At 44.1% G+C, this 14786-nt stretch overlaps 1 protein-coding gene across 4 annotated transcripts in view; it reads right to left on the bottom strand.

The window, feature by feature from the left end:
- The window catches only part of ARHGAP8 (Rho GTPase activating protein 8), a 40047-nt gene that overhangs the window by 24386 nt on the left and 875 nt on the right, over window positions 1–14786 (bottom strand). For 2 of the 4 annotated variants that reach the window (XM_053387624.1, XM_053387621.1), the window contains exons 2-3: window positions 3759–3863; window positions 1259–1399 (exon numbers count right to left, since the gene is read on the bottom strand). In XM_053387624.1, coding sequence (XP_053243599.1) covers window positions 1259–1399; window positions 3759–3804 — 187 coding nt within the window. In that variant the 5' untranslated portion in view covers window positions 3805–3863. Of the gene's footprint in view, window positions 1–1258; window positions 1400–3758; window positions 3864–11842; window positions 11954–14609; window positions 14710–14786 lie in introns of those variants that run through there. The other 2 variants (XM_053387623.1, XM_053387622.1) reach the window with 2 other exon arrangements.

Below are 14786 nucleotides of genomic sequence, written 5' to 3' on the forward strand. Positions count from 1 at the left end.
TGTTCACAAATGGGGCTTCTGGGCTGCACTGACACAAAACCACTTGTTGCTAGAGCTTCTGAATCTATTGATGGGCCCCTGCACTCCCAGCCTGGTTTGCTCCTCCTTTGGGGTGGGATGAGGAGAGGGAGGAGAAAAAAGGAAGTGAAAGAAGTGAGAGGTGGTTTCTCCCAATGCATGCCCTATTTGGAGAGGATCCCTAACTTGGGGGGGAGGGGAGAGGCTAGCAGAACAAACTGTGCTCAATAATCAATACAGGAAAACAGCATTTTACACTGAAATATGGGAAGATGCCATATTATACAGGATGAGTGGCAACCCTACATCTGAATATCTGAGCAAGGGTTGATGAGCCAGAAAGATTGCAGACTCACACACACGTAAGCTGGGAAACCTTCAATAGGATCTTTAGCCCACTCCTGTGTGTGTGAACAACTTGAGATGCTCTCCTCTGTTTACACACTTGCATAAGCCAAAATATATACATACATAAACATGAGTGAACAGCTGAACCTCAAAATAAGGGACTGCTTCTGCCAAAGCTTCTCTCAGTACTCACACTGTGGGCAGGGATGCCGCACCAGAGTCACGCATGTCTCCTGGGAGGCTCCGTGCTGTCCAAACAGTCTGCCCGCTGCTCCCCCCCCCCAGCTGTAGGGCGGCTGAGTGGGAGGAGGCAGGCAGACTCCAGAGGCCCCACCCCTATGGGCAGCTCGCCCTGCCCCTGGGTGTGCCGCCCCAGGCACCTGAGCGGCTTCCTCCGCCGCTGACTGTGGGAAAGATGAGCCCTTTGTGCCTTATCATCACACGAGAAAAAGCTACACAAAGTGGGAAGATCTTTGGGTATTGTTGCTGTTGTTAATTTGTATCCCACCTTTTCTCCAAAGTGTTCAGGGTTTGTTTTCCTCACATTTCTCCCCTTCTCCATTTTATCATGACAACATCCCTGTGTGGTAGTTAGGCAAACAAACAGTGACTGGCCCAAGGCTACTGAGTGCGCTTCATGGCTGAGGGATTTGAACCCTGGTCTCCCAGTCCCAGTCCGACACTTGGATTGGAAGCAAGATGCCAGAGATCAGTCCGAGTGAGGGGCTGATCTGGCCACCCATTTGCTTTCCCTTCTATTTGCAGGCTTCTATTTTTGCCCTAATCCTCCAAGGACTGTATTTCTTTATTACAGGTTAAATAACTTAAAGCAGAAAAATTAAATGATTTGCAAATACAAAGAAGATGCCAAAGAGGTTTTCAGCAAACATACCTACAAGGTGAAGTATATTATGTCTGGCCACATCATAATATGGGTGTGTCGGGCTTATTTCAGCATCACCATTTGACACAGCTGCAAATGATAACTGGCTCCCTTCAAGATCTGCATTTTCTGCCTCATCTTTCCTTAATTCTGAAGCAAAAAACATATTTAGGTACATTTACAAAAAAACAACAACCCAGTAACTCAGGACCAAATAATTAAAAAAAGAATACTGTTCTTTATTAATATATTCCAGTTATTCAGATGCCAAGTACTTCTAGTCCAGATTCCTGTTTGCTGGCAAGCAAATCCATCTGGGCAGCTCACAACTGGGGCTTGAAGGTTGCCACTCTCCCTTGCCGGGGTTTCCAGTATTGACAGGTCTGTGACCACTGCTAGATGGTGAAATTGCCCACTCCCCCTTTAAAGCCATATAAGCCAACAACAATCACTGTGTTTTTATGGCAGTGAATTTCCAGTGGTGGGTTTTTAATTTTGTCTATTTTACTTCTTTTACTTTATAAAATTTCTATACCGCCCTCATTCGAAGATCAAAGGGCAGTTTACAATACAAAACACAAAAATACATACAAGAATAACAAACAAAACCAATAACCCTCCCAGACACAGTTATTTGTTTTTATTGAATCCGTGTTCATACAACAGTTATCCAAAATGCCTATGTATTTGTTATAAAACACTACTGTTTGATGTTGCGATAGCTCAGTCTGTAGTGCATGAGACTGGTGCATGAGTCCATGGTTTGAGTCCATGTTGGACAGACGATTCCTAGGGAGGTTGATTAGATGACCCTTGTGGTCTCTTCCCACCCTGCAATTCTAAATCTATGATGCATTGCATTGAATATGGCACTAATGAACCCGTGCTGATATGAACAGCTGAAGGGGGTGAAGTTGTGAGATGTATCAGGAGTGGGGGTATCAGGAGATGTATCAGTAATGGGAACACATCCTTATTGAGATTTGCAAAAATGTGTTCCTGGAGTTCCCTAGGATTTATTCTCAATGAGAAGACTAGCTGCTCTGAAAAACTACAGTCTGCAACTGCCTATCTGTGCACTGTGTGGCCACAGGAGACAAATGGTGAACCCCGGAGTTCAGTCCATGGCCCTACAAACTGGCTACACCTGGTGTAGGAATCAACAATGTGAGTAGAGTGGACTGGATATATTTTCTTAAGACAACGGCTTCCAATATATTTTCCCACAATGAGGGAAAGCCTTCCTGGAGAGAGAAACCACTGAAAACTGCTCCTTTAACATAGCATTATAATAGGAATGTGTACAAATTAATGGAAAACATTGATGTTACAGTTGTTACTGTGGAGATTTTCTGCATATCTGGTGAACAGGCCCTCTAAAAAATTTTGGAAGGAGATGGTTAAGCATTAACAGCACTAATGCTATTGGCACATCACATTTATTAGAAAGTTTAAAGAGCAGTGTAAAGATCCTGGATAACAAATTAATCATTATCTTTTAATTAATAATTCATATAATTATTAATACCACAATAGTTAACTATAGCAATGCCAATTTTCACATTGCATAAAGCATAAGCCATTTCACTTATGTTAAAAGTGACATATTTTAATAGCAAGGAAGAAACAGTTTTATACAGACACTATTTTGTAAAGTTAAAATGTAAAAATGATCAGGCATTAACTCTAATGGAAATATATTAATATTAAATATTAGCTTATGTCATCATTTATCAAAGTGAATAGGCAATGCTTACTTAATGGACCGATAAACACTGTTAGTATGCTTAAAAAGTAAGAATTATATTATTTCCGTGTCACATTACGCATCCCTCTAGTCCAGCAGCCAACCAGATGCTTCTGGAAGTTCATGAGCAGGATAAGGGGGTGATGGCAACCTGCTGCTATTTGTTCCAGGCATCCAAGCACTCAAAGGTATACTGCTTCCAACTACAGAGGATTGTTCTTACACGCAATGATTTGTGTGCAATTTCCTCCCTTTTATGTATAAGTGGTGAGATACAATTTATGTTTTCTGAATAAACAGGGTTTTCAAAAGTCAAATTTCTATATTATTAGATCTTAGAATTGATTCCCCCCCCCAAAAAATGATGGCCCCCCCTAATGAGTTGGCCATATGGTTATGTTCATTGGAACATCTTCAAAAGATAACACACAATCAGGAGGTCTCTAGCCTCATTCAATACTTGTCTGTTTAGAGTAATGACTCCCATTTGTGCCACAATATGTGATGATAGCATTATTCCAATAGCCTAGAATTTCACTGGGAACACATGCCAATAATTCATTTAAACTGTGTGTATTAAACTAACCTTCAACCTTAATAGCTTTTGATAATAAGGTACATGCCAGTGCAGCGGTTGTAACTCAAAAATATTACACTATCCTGGCAAAAGTTTTTCACTTAGGGAAGAATGTCTTCTAAATCATCTGGAAATATATAGAAGATACCACTTGATGGGCAGTAATAGATCTATCTATAGTTTACCTATTTCAGCTAACTTTTCAAAATCGATTTCTGACATGCCTTCCATATACAAAGCTATCCAATGCAGACAATGTTGTCTTCTAGTTCTTCAGTCCTTGATCAACCCTGAAAAACAAAACAAAAATTATTAGAATCAGAGAGAAGGAGAAAAGCTTCACCAGAGCATATTTTTAGGGCTCAGTTCCAGAGACATCTTGTTGCAGCTGTGCTAGGCCCTCAGCATTGCATGACCTTTCTGCAAGTTTCTCTTGTAATAAAAAGAAGGCACCTATCTGCTTATTTCTTATTAAATTCATCAAACACCTTTCCAAGAGTGGGCAGATCAGTATGGCTCTTCAGGAAACTGTCTGAGTGATCTGCAGTGGATAAGCAACTGTTTCCAGCTCACAATGCTTTTAGCAGTGGTGATGAGAAAAAACATTATTTTCTCTCTCTCTCTGCTAAATTAGGCTGCTGGAAACTGGGGCAGGAGAGGAGAAGAGTTCTGGTGTTGCAAGGAAACTCCTGGGCTGACAATGGGCTCTGAAGCAACTTGTTCTTCCATTCTATGTCTCCCTTCCCGATCCACTTGGTGTAACTCAGAATTCTAGTGGGAAAACAAAATAGATTCTGCAATCCTAAAGTCTGCCCAGTCCTGATGTACATAAAAATACCATTAAAACCCTAAGCTGCAGCAAAAAGAGAGCAGGTATGGGAACAGCAGAAAAATCAAATATCTAGATCACAGCCCAAAGTGGACTTAAAACAGAAATGTTCTTGCTTGCCTCCTTATAGCGGGATGACCAAGGCTAGGCAAATGGGAGGTTAGTTTTGCCTACCCACATGGGAATGGACTCCGGAAGAGTCAGGAAGTGGGTCTTTTCCTCAGCACCAAACTGACCCTGTGTGAGTAATAAGCAACAGGCAGATAGGCGGGCAGAGCCCCCTTTCTGAATAACTGCCCCCACCCACTCTGCCCCACCAAAGGTCTAGGTAAGCAAATCCTTCAGCCTAAGTTTATTTCCCAGATTTTCTAAACAGTGCCAGAATGCCCCTGCAAAAAAATCAGAAACAAGTTAAAACACGAAGGGAGATGGGATCATGAAAAGAGAACATCTGCCCAGTTTTCAGCATATTGTTCCTGAGGGGCTCCAATTAGAAAGTTTCCATTTACAAGAAAAAATTACTGTAGCACCCTAGGAAATTAATTTACCCCTGACCATAGCATTCTCTGTTCCTAAGAGATAACATAATCTCCTTAATAGCATTTGACGCCAAGTATTACTGTTTATAGTGAACTGCCAGAATTAACTCTTCCTCAATGCCTAATGAAGGGAAATGTTCCACAATAAAAATTTGGAAACCTTCTACAATAAAGCCCAATTTGTATCATTCATGAGTACTACCTTTTGACAGCCTAGAAAGATTGTTGCCATGTACACATGAAAAAAAAAATGAAACTGCAAACACAACAGTTAAAAAAAATAAAAGAACCTGCATCAATGGATAGATGAAACAGAGCCCAAGGATTCCTTGCAATGTTTGTTAACTCTTTGATGCTTTCCCTTTGTTCCTCTGGCTGTCAGCTACACCTCTTATTTAAATGTAAAGCAGAAAGCTATTGATCTGGATCTTTAAAAGGGAGGGAGATCCCTATCTCCACATGCATCTGCCCTCCACCAATAATTCTGTTTCTTCTGAAATGCAACATGAAATATCAGGCTACTTTAATATGCAAAGTACATTTTGCATTCTTGTAACATCTTGAGAGAAGCTAAAGTTTCAGAGAACTTTTTTTAAAAGATAAAAATATCAATATTAAATTAAACTTGCATGCTTACTATAGGGTACCAAGAAAAGGAAAATGCAGCCAGTAACAGTTGGGAGACAGCAAAAGAGCTTGCATATCATTTTTATGAATTCTCTAATTAATGTCTAGGTTTTCTGTGCTGTGATCCTCTGGCCCCCGTGGCAGTTTATTTCCTGAGGGAAAATCCTAAAAATATCTCAACAACATCAATCCTAAAAAAGTTCAACAACTTCAATCCTAAAAAAAGGTTAACAACTTTGGTCAGCCCCTTTCACTTCAGCAAATCCGGCCCTCTTTGAAAAAAATTTGGACACCAGTGCTCTAGATCTCCCACTCAAAGGTTAGGCAGAGAAGAGAGAAAGGCAGCTCTGGAAGGCCTCTCCCTGCCCCAGGGAAACCTCTGTGACACTTGCCTCACTGGCGCTGGAGCTCTGGCATCAGTCGTCCCTGTAACCTCACTTCTCACACTGAGGGAACCCCCAGAAGGCTCTCGGAGCTGGACCTCAGAGTCTGGGCTCAATGACATGCTCCTTCAGGTATGCAGGGCCAAAGCCGTTTGGGGTGTTAAAGGTCAGCACCAGCATTTTGAATTGTGCTTGGAAACATACTGGGAGCCAGTGAAGATCCTTTGTTATATGGTCCCAGCAGTGCTCAGTCGCCAGTTCCGACTTAGTTGTAGTTTCCGGGTCACCTTCAAAGGTAGCCCCACGTAGAGCGCATTGCAGTAGTCCAAGCGGGAGATAACCAGAGCATGAACCACTCTGGCGACACAGAGCACAGGCAGGTAGGGTCTCAGCCTGCGAACCAGATGGAACTGGTAGACAGCTGCCCTGGACACAGAATTGACCTGTACCTCTATGGACTGCTGTGAGTCCAAAATGACTCCCAGGCTGAGCACCTGGTCCTTCAGAGGCACAGTTACCCCATTCAGGACCAGGGAGTCCTCCACACCGGCCCACCCACTGTTCCCTCAGGTTTCTGAGGTGTGCAACCAGGTGCCCCCATGACAGGCTTCCTCATCGAGGCTGGAGCTGCAGGGAACCAAGCCACGCCTGGGCCTTCGAGGCTGGCACTGTGCTTCTTTCTCCTTGTGGTCAGCAAAGGGACGCATACCCCTGGGCCAGTTGAGAGGGAGGGAGGAAGAGCTCAAGTGACCGCCATTTTACGCAGACTCCTGCCATATTCTCAGGACACGCTGAGGGAGCAGAGAAGGGGCAGCTCTGCAACTCCGCACCCCTGCACCATCCTCCGCGCCAGAGCCCTTTTGCGCATCATTCATCATCCCTCCCCTGGCGCCACCAGCCAGTCACCCCCTACACAGGTCAGCAGGCACCGGGGCTCCCCAGGCTGTGTGGGAAAGGGAGGGGAGAGAGAGAGAGAGAAAGAAAGATAGAAAGAAGAAAGGGAAAGTCAGTCAGGGGGGCAAAGAAGGGACCCTAAGAGAAGGTTCTCTTGAGTAGAAGGGAGCAGGCAGGGAGAAATAGGGGGAGAGTGGGAGGCTGCCTGGTGCCCAGCTGGTTCTTGCGGGGTGGGAGCTTGGATCAAAAAAAGAGGCAGATGGCAGTGGGCAGCAAGAAGCTGGCAGGGTGCTTCTCCTGGCCATTAACCACTCTGCACGGCAGGTGCTCCTAGTCCCATGGAGTAGAGGGAAGCAAGGAGAGACCCCATAACTCGTGCAGCCCTGCTCACTGCCGGCCCTCTCCTGCTAGGGGCTCAAGCTGCCTCATTGTCCATGTGGCAGTGCCATTCATTGGCCACGAGACGCCGCCGGGGTGGGGTGGGACAAGTTGGAGAGGAGGAGAGGAAGGAGCAGGGCAGCCGCCAATGCCAATGTGGCTGCCCAGTGTGTGCCTCTACCCCAGCTGCCTAGTCCAACACTTGCCCCACCCTGGCAGCCAGCAACCCACATTATACCCCTGATGCATAGGCGTAGTCAAGGGGGGGCAGGGGGCAACTCCCCTCCCCCAGATCAAGTAAAATAGAAATAACTGACCAATCATGTTGGTTCAGCCCCCCCAACCAAAGTCCTGCCCCCCATGCCCATGCCCTTATGCCAGGTATGGGTTGGGCATGGATTCCAGGGGACAGAGCAAGGTGTAGCCTCCTCAGTCCTCTGATACACCCTCCCCTTGGAGGCTGGTTATTTTCCCTCTGGGTGGGGCTGATGGCAGCTATAGTTCAACATCTGGAGGACGCCAGGTTTTGAAGGCATATGTACCAATTGCTTCAAGGTCCTATTGATTTAAATGAAGAGTTAACTATATGCTTACATTTCTTCTATTGAAATCAGTGGGATTTAAGTGCTTACCTTTGACTTTTGAGGACCCTTTATTATTATTTTAAAAGCAGAAATTTCACATTACACCAGAGAAAGATAGCAGGTTTCTTTCCTTTTTTTAAAAAATTATGTTCTTTAAAAGCATCATGTTAGATATTTTGTGGATTCTAAGCTTTGGCTTTTGGTGATAAGATACAGGACAGAGAGGGGCACACAGAAAGGTTAATTTCTGAGATGGACTGAGATGCAGCCTTGGGAAAGTCAGGATGAAAGCAAGACAGACGAGCTTTTGTGTGCTATCATTCCAGGTTACACACTGATCAGACAGAGCAGATATTTTGGAAACCAATTTTCTCCCAGTCTCATTCATTTAACATTTGAGGAGAGAGAGAGAGAGAAAGAGAGAGAGAGAATGTTGTTTTATTTTCAAGAAATATATACTATCCAGAGCCAAGGAAGAAATCTAGCTTGGGCATTGATATTTCTGCTGGATCTCTCAGCGGCGTTTGATACCATCGACCATAACATCCTTCTGGACCGTCTTGAGGGGCTGGGAGCTGGGGGCACTGTCATACAGTGGTTCCGCTCCTTCCTCCTGGGCCGTGTTCAGAAAGTGGTGGTGGGGGATGAGTGTTCAGACCCCTGGGCTCTCACTTGTGGGGTGCCTCAGGGTTCTGTCCTCTCCCCCATGCTTTTCAACATTTACATGCAGCCGCTGGGAGAGATCATCAGGAGGTTTGGGCTGGGTGTTCATCAGTATGCGGATGATACCCAGCTCTACCTCTCTTTTAAATCAGAACCAGTGAGGGCGGTGAAGGTCCTGTGTGAGTGCCTGGAGGCGGTTGGAGGATGGATGGCGGCTAACAGATTGAGGTTGAATCCTGACAAGACAGAAGTACTGTTTTTGGGGGACAGGAGGCGGGCAGGTGTGGAGGATTCCCTGGTCCTGAATGGGGTAACTGTGCCCCTGAAAGACCAGGTGCGCAGCCTGGGAGTCATTTTGGACTCACAGCTGTCCATGGAGGCACAGGTCAAATCTGTGTCCAGGGCAGCTGTTTACCAGCTCCATCTGGTACGTAGGCTGAGACCCTATCTGCCTGCGGACTGTCTCGCCAGAGTGGTGCATGCTCTGGTTATCTCCCGCTTGGACTACTGCAATGCGCTCTACGTGGGGCTACCTTTGAAGGTGACTCGGAAACTACAACTAATCCAGAATGCAGCAGCTAGACTGGTGACTGGGGGCGGCCGCCGAGACCATATAACACCGGTCTTGAAAGACCTACATTGGCTCCCAGTACGTTTCCGAGCACAATTCAAAGTGTTGGTGCTGACCTTTAAAGCCCTAAACGGCCTCGGTCCAGTATACCTGAAGGAGCGTCTCCACCCCCATCATTCTGCCCGGACACTGAGGTCCAGTGCCGAGGGCCTTCTGGCGGTTCCCTCATTGCGAGAAGCAAAGCTACAGGGAACCAGGCAGAGGGCCTTCTCGGTAGTGGCGCCCGCCCTGTGGAACGCCCTTCCAGCAGATGTCAAAGAGATAAACAACTACCTGACATTCAGAAGACATCTTAAGGCAGCCCTGTTCAGGGAAGTTTTTAACGTGTGATATTTTACTGTATTTTTGGTTTTTATGGAAGCCGCCCAGAGTGGCTGGGGAGGCCCAGCCAGATGGGCGGGGTATAAATAATAAATTATTATTATTATTATTATTATTATTATTATTATTATATATTTCAGAGTTTAAACTCAAGCAGTTACAGACACCATCCTGAAATGCTTTCTAAATTATTCTACGCTGAAACAAGAGCTTCTTAAAGTTACATTAATATTCCTCCAGGATGGTGTACACCTAGAGACACATTTTCCTTAATGCTTGAGGTAGAGGACACATACTGTAAGAGTGTGAAGCTAATGTACCACAGTGTCCCAATGCAAGCACATTCTAAAGCATGGGTAGGCAAACTAAGGCCCAGGGGCCGGATCCAGCCCAATTGGCTTCTCAATCTGGCCCACGGATGGTCCGGGAATCAGCGTGTTTTTACCTGAGTAGAATGTGTGCTTTTACTTAAAATGCATCTCTGGGTTCTTTGTGGGGCCTGCCTGGTGTTTTGACATGAGTAGAATGTGTGCTTGTTTTGAAAATGCACCTCTGGGTTATTTGTGGGGCATAGGAATTCGTTCATTAATTTTTTTCAAAATATAGTCCGGCCCCCCACAAGGTCTGAGGGACAGTGGACCGGCCCCCTGCAGAAAAAGTTTGCTGACCCCTGCTAAAGTCATATCATATTATTGTTGTTGTTATTACTATTATTCCAAAGTTTAAAATGGAAAGATTGGGGGACGGCATCATGGTATCACAACAATGACCAATAGGAACAGCCAATTAAAAAAAACACCAATTTTAGTCACTGCTCACAGGCTATATACTTTTTTATTATTTGTTCTTATTCCTCACTTCTACTGACATAAAGTCTTTTATGCTACAAACTGTGATTTTATAATATTCGTTTATGTGGACCACACAGAAAACAATAGTACTGAGCAGTCTTATATAAATAGAGTAAATAAATAATAAAATAAACCATGTATTGTATTAAAATGGAATATGTGAAGTGGTCTTCATAGAGAAAAACGACAGTTCAAAGATTTTCAGGGAAGACCAAGGTGATGGCATTAACTCTCCCAAGGGCTCCTCAAAGCATCCTAATAATGGGAGGGGGGTTAGGGAGAGAAAGGAGTTGGAGAAAGTGTTAGGCAACTCATTCTATCAACTGTTTACTCCCTGGTTCAGACTGGGAGACTCCTCCTACTTTACCCTCTGATGCACTTTGAAAAGTAAGAGAGCTGCAGGCTACTATTTCAGTTGTTCTGCCATGTTGTCATGTGTCTCCTAGTGGTGCAGCAATAAAACTGCTAGCACCTTTGCAAAGCTAAGCAGGGTCCAGAATCATTTCAAATTGGATGGGATTCCTGCACCGCAGAGGATTAGAGTAGATGTCCCTTGAGGTCCTTTCCAACTCTATGAGTCTATTTCAGCTCACAAAAGTTAGCAGTGTACTGGTCATTTTTGGCACACAGACACTCCAGCAACTTTCAAAACCATCTCTGCCTTGTCATCTAGAAGCAATTTTATTTGCCACAGGCAACCAGGATAGCAGTTACTGGTACTACCCAGCCTGCTCTATTCTAGTTTGAGTCTGCAGAGTTGTGGATAAAAACAGTTGCCTCTTCACACTTCTGAAAGGTGATCCCTCCTGGTCACAAGACCAAGTATCAGTGCCACTTTTATTTTTATTTCACTAAGTTTTTGGGTCATGTGAACGGGCTCTTAAATAAGTCCAAATGGTGGCTGGATTACAGCCAGAGCTTGGCATAAAACAGACAGCAAAATCTTATATTTGCTTGAAGCAGTGCACGTGTTTATTGGGTAAGGATGATTAGCTGTTAATCACAATAAACATTAATGATCAACCGTTTTATGAAATCTGCTTTCTATTAAATTAACTAACTGTAAAAGGAAGCAACAACAAAGAATTATGTTAGGCTAAATCCACACTCAAGCAGAGATTATATCCCAAGAGTATAATGCTTTGGATCTTAGACTGAAATATATTTTAAGATGGCAGCTTTAATTGAATTAAGCTGGCAAGCTACTGGACAACAGTCTGGAGTGTAGTAACTACATATTTTTAACTGCAAGAATGATCCACAGGGAATCATTCAGCTCAAATAAATTAGCTCTTCATAAAGAATATTAATATATTAAATAACACAGGCTCGAGTTTCTTAAGCATAGCACACAATAGCAGCAAAGAAACACAGAGCAAATGAGACAACAATGGCAATCGGCACATTGAAACAATGCGGATTCCCACATCAACAAGGACATGGAGAGGTTCACCCAGTTCCCAGTGCACCCTATGAAATGAATTACATGTGGGTGGGAACAGGCACCTTGGTCCAGGGCTACAAATTACCCACAACATAGTGTGACTAGAGCTAGATCAAGACTCTTACCTTTATTTCAATCGAGTGCTGTTTAAAATGGTAAAATGGTTCTAAAATTGTGAAAAGACCTTCATGCAGCTTGCCTGCTCAGGAAAGGAACCAAAGAGAGCCAGCGTGCAAAGTCACAGTGTTTCCTCTGGGTTTCCTATGACCTTCACAAAGCTATGCAGATAGAAAATTTAAGTACCAAAATGTAAGAAGTGAACTGAAGCAGAAACACACAACTCAACCCAACCAAGAAGAAACTAGTACTGATCTTAACAGGACTTCAAGTATGTGTAGGAATCTAGTTTTAATGAGATAACAAACACAATAAAACTTCAACCGGCTGTTCAGTCAAAAAGCAGGAAATGTTTGTCAGCACCACACAGGCACCATGTAAAGCTGTTGTGTTGCAGAGAACAGGGAAGAAAACGCAAACACAGTGGAGCCATTCTTTTAGTAAAACTCAAGTAAAGGGTACAAAATAAGGGTCTCCCGCTTGCTTGTAAGCATGAGGAGAGAGCAGGAGGGTACTTGCCCTCCAAATCTCCTCTGGGGTGTCAGCTACCCAAGGACATTTTTAATCTGCTTTCTTTCCAAGTCCTTAGAGGAAATGCTGCTGGACAGGTAGAGAGGGGTGTGTGTGTGTGTGTGTGTGTGTGGAATCAGCATACATGGTTAGAGGTTAAGCAGATCCCTTGCACACACCCCTTGCACTTCCTATGCAAATACCCACCCCACCCTTGCAGTTGTCTGATGTCCACACACCTCCCACTGTCACTCCTTCCCTCTCCTTCATCTTACACAGTACAGGAGATGAAGGTTTGAGAATACCTTATTTGCTCCATTAATTATGAAAAATCTAAAATTTTAGTTTTCGAAAGAAGCTTCTCCCAGTCTAAATGGGTGCTGGATGGCCATAACCTTGAACAGATCAAATACTTCAGTTATCTAGGGCTCACACTCCATCATACAGGATCTTGGAAGCACCACTGGCAAACCTCCCTTCAAAAGGCGGAGATCACAAAGCTAGCCATACTTAGATTCTTTTTCACAAAGGGCGGCAAATATGTTCCAGCAGCCTTAAGGGTTTTCAACGCAAAACCCGTTTCCCAACTCCTGTACGCTGCAAATGTCTGGCATAATGGGGACCTGCCAAAGCTAGATGGCTTTCAGGCAAAATTTCTATGATCCCTGCTCCAGGTACTCAACTGTGTCCCCAACTCCATACTTCTTTTAGAAGCTGGTGAATGTCCAATTTCAACTAAAGCGTGGTGGGCTACCCTAAAATATTGGCTCAGGATTTCAGTGTTTGATCTAGGGAAGGGTTTGTACCAGCACCTGACCAATGAGGAATTTGTCAGCAAATGGCAGAAAACCATTGCTAAAAAAGCCATCTCCATTGGTCCGTCACTCCCCCAACTGTATTACCTGGGTTATGAAGGCGCCCAAAACATGTTAAAGCAAAGATTATGGGATAATGCACACAGTGACTTGCGATCTCAATCACACGCAGTCTGTAGTCCGCTGGCAGTAGGAGTACAATATGGGCATGTCTTTAAGTTAACATCTTACATTAAAAACCTGACTACCAAACTATCGAAGGCTTTTCACCAAAGCCAGACTAAACGTCTTTCCTTCTGCAGTGTTGGATGGCAGGTTGAGAGGAGTTCCCTACCAGGACAGACTTTGCTCGTATGCTCAAGACATCGATTCCACAAAACATATTTTGTTGCACTGTGCAAAATATGAGCAAGCCAGGGCTGAACTGATACTACCCTTGCTGGTACCTTTCCTGGGAAAATCAGAGGCTCACTATGTCAGGTTCCTATTGGAAGACCAGACAAATTCTAGAACATTAGCAGTGGCAAAGTTTTTATCGGTGGTTGCAAGAACCAATGATCCCTATTTTCTGAACAAAATGCTTGTTTAACCTGGAGGTAGGTTGTATGAATTGTGTATTGCTTTGTAACGATTTGTTGGGTCTCTGGCCCGTAATAAAGATTGTTGTTGTTGTATTTGCTCAGGTAACATATAATTATTTTCTCAGTGCCAAGCTAACTGATGTTTCTTGTGTGGTAAGGAAATCGTGACATCAGAGGAACCAGAAGCCTTTCAGTGTACTGAACTGCTACACAGCAAACACTGAGGTAGTAACAGTGGTGGACTTGGGGCTTTAAAATTTCAGCAGTGTCCTGTGCAATGCCAAAATTTGGCGCGTGCCCTACCTCTTGCCTTCAATTACTCACCACTGTTGCAGTGTTACCTGCGGCACCCTCTCGGCTTGGCACCCAGTGTGGGCAATTGGGTCGCACTCCCCTAAATCCGCCGCTGGTGGTAATAAATCAGAGTGGTTTGGGCAAGAATGATGGGTCTTTTGCACAGTTAAGAATTTCAGCAGTCATGCATCATCATGGAGGTCTGACAAACACCACCTCTGTTGAATTTTTCTCATTCACACCACCAGTAAGTGTATAGGAAGCCCTGTCCTCCTTTCCATCCAGGCCCTCTAAAATAGACACAAATCTGATTATCAAAGGATCCAACTTCCAAGTAAGTATGTATAGGTTTACAACCTTACAGCACAAACTGAACATATTTAGACAGAAATCTTGCAGGTCAAGGGGACTTATTTGCAAGTAAATTTGGAAGTAAGTCATGTTGGACTCAGTGGGACTTGCTTCTAAGTAAACTTGCATTACAGACAAATTCAGACACTGAGGGAAACACCACTTTGCAGTTTACCACAACCAAAGAATAAGTTTGCAGTCTTATAGCTCTGATTAGTAGTTACCGGGAAGTGAAGTGCCATTAACTTTGATGCAACTTGCTTCTGAGTACCTTGAGGGCTGCTTACTCTGAAATAGCTCCCAAGTAAGTTCAACAGGGCTTATTCTGAAGCAGAGGCCTACAGGATGACAGCCTCATGGGCTATATAAATGTTAACTAAGCAGTAAGACCGGTTGACTTT

Source organism: Podarcis raffonei, chromosome 5, assembly GCF_027172205.1.
Source record: "Podarcis raffonei isolate rPodRaf1 chromosome 5, rPodRaf1.pri, whole genome shotgun sequence".
Taxonomy (NCBI): domain Eukaryota; kingdom Metazoa; phylum Chordata; class Lepidosauria; order Squamata; family Lacertidae; genus Podarcis; species Podarcis raffonei.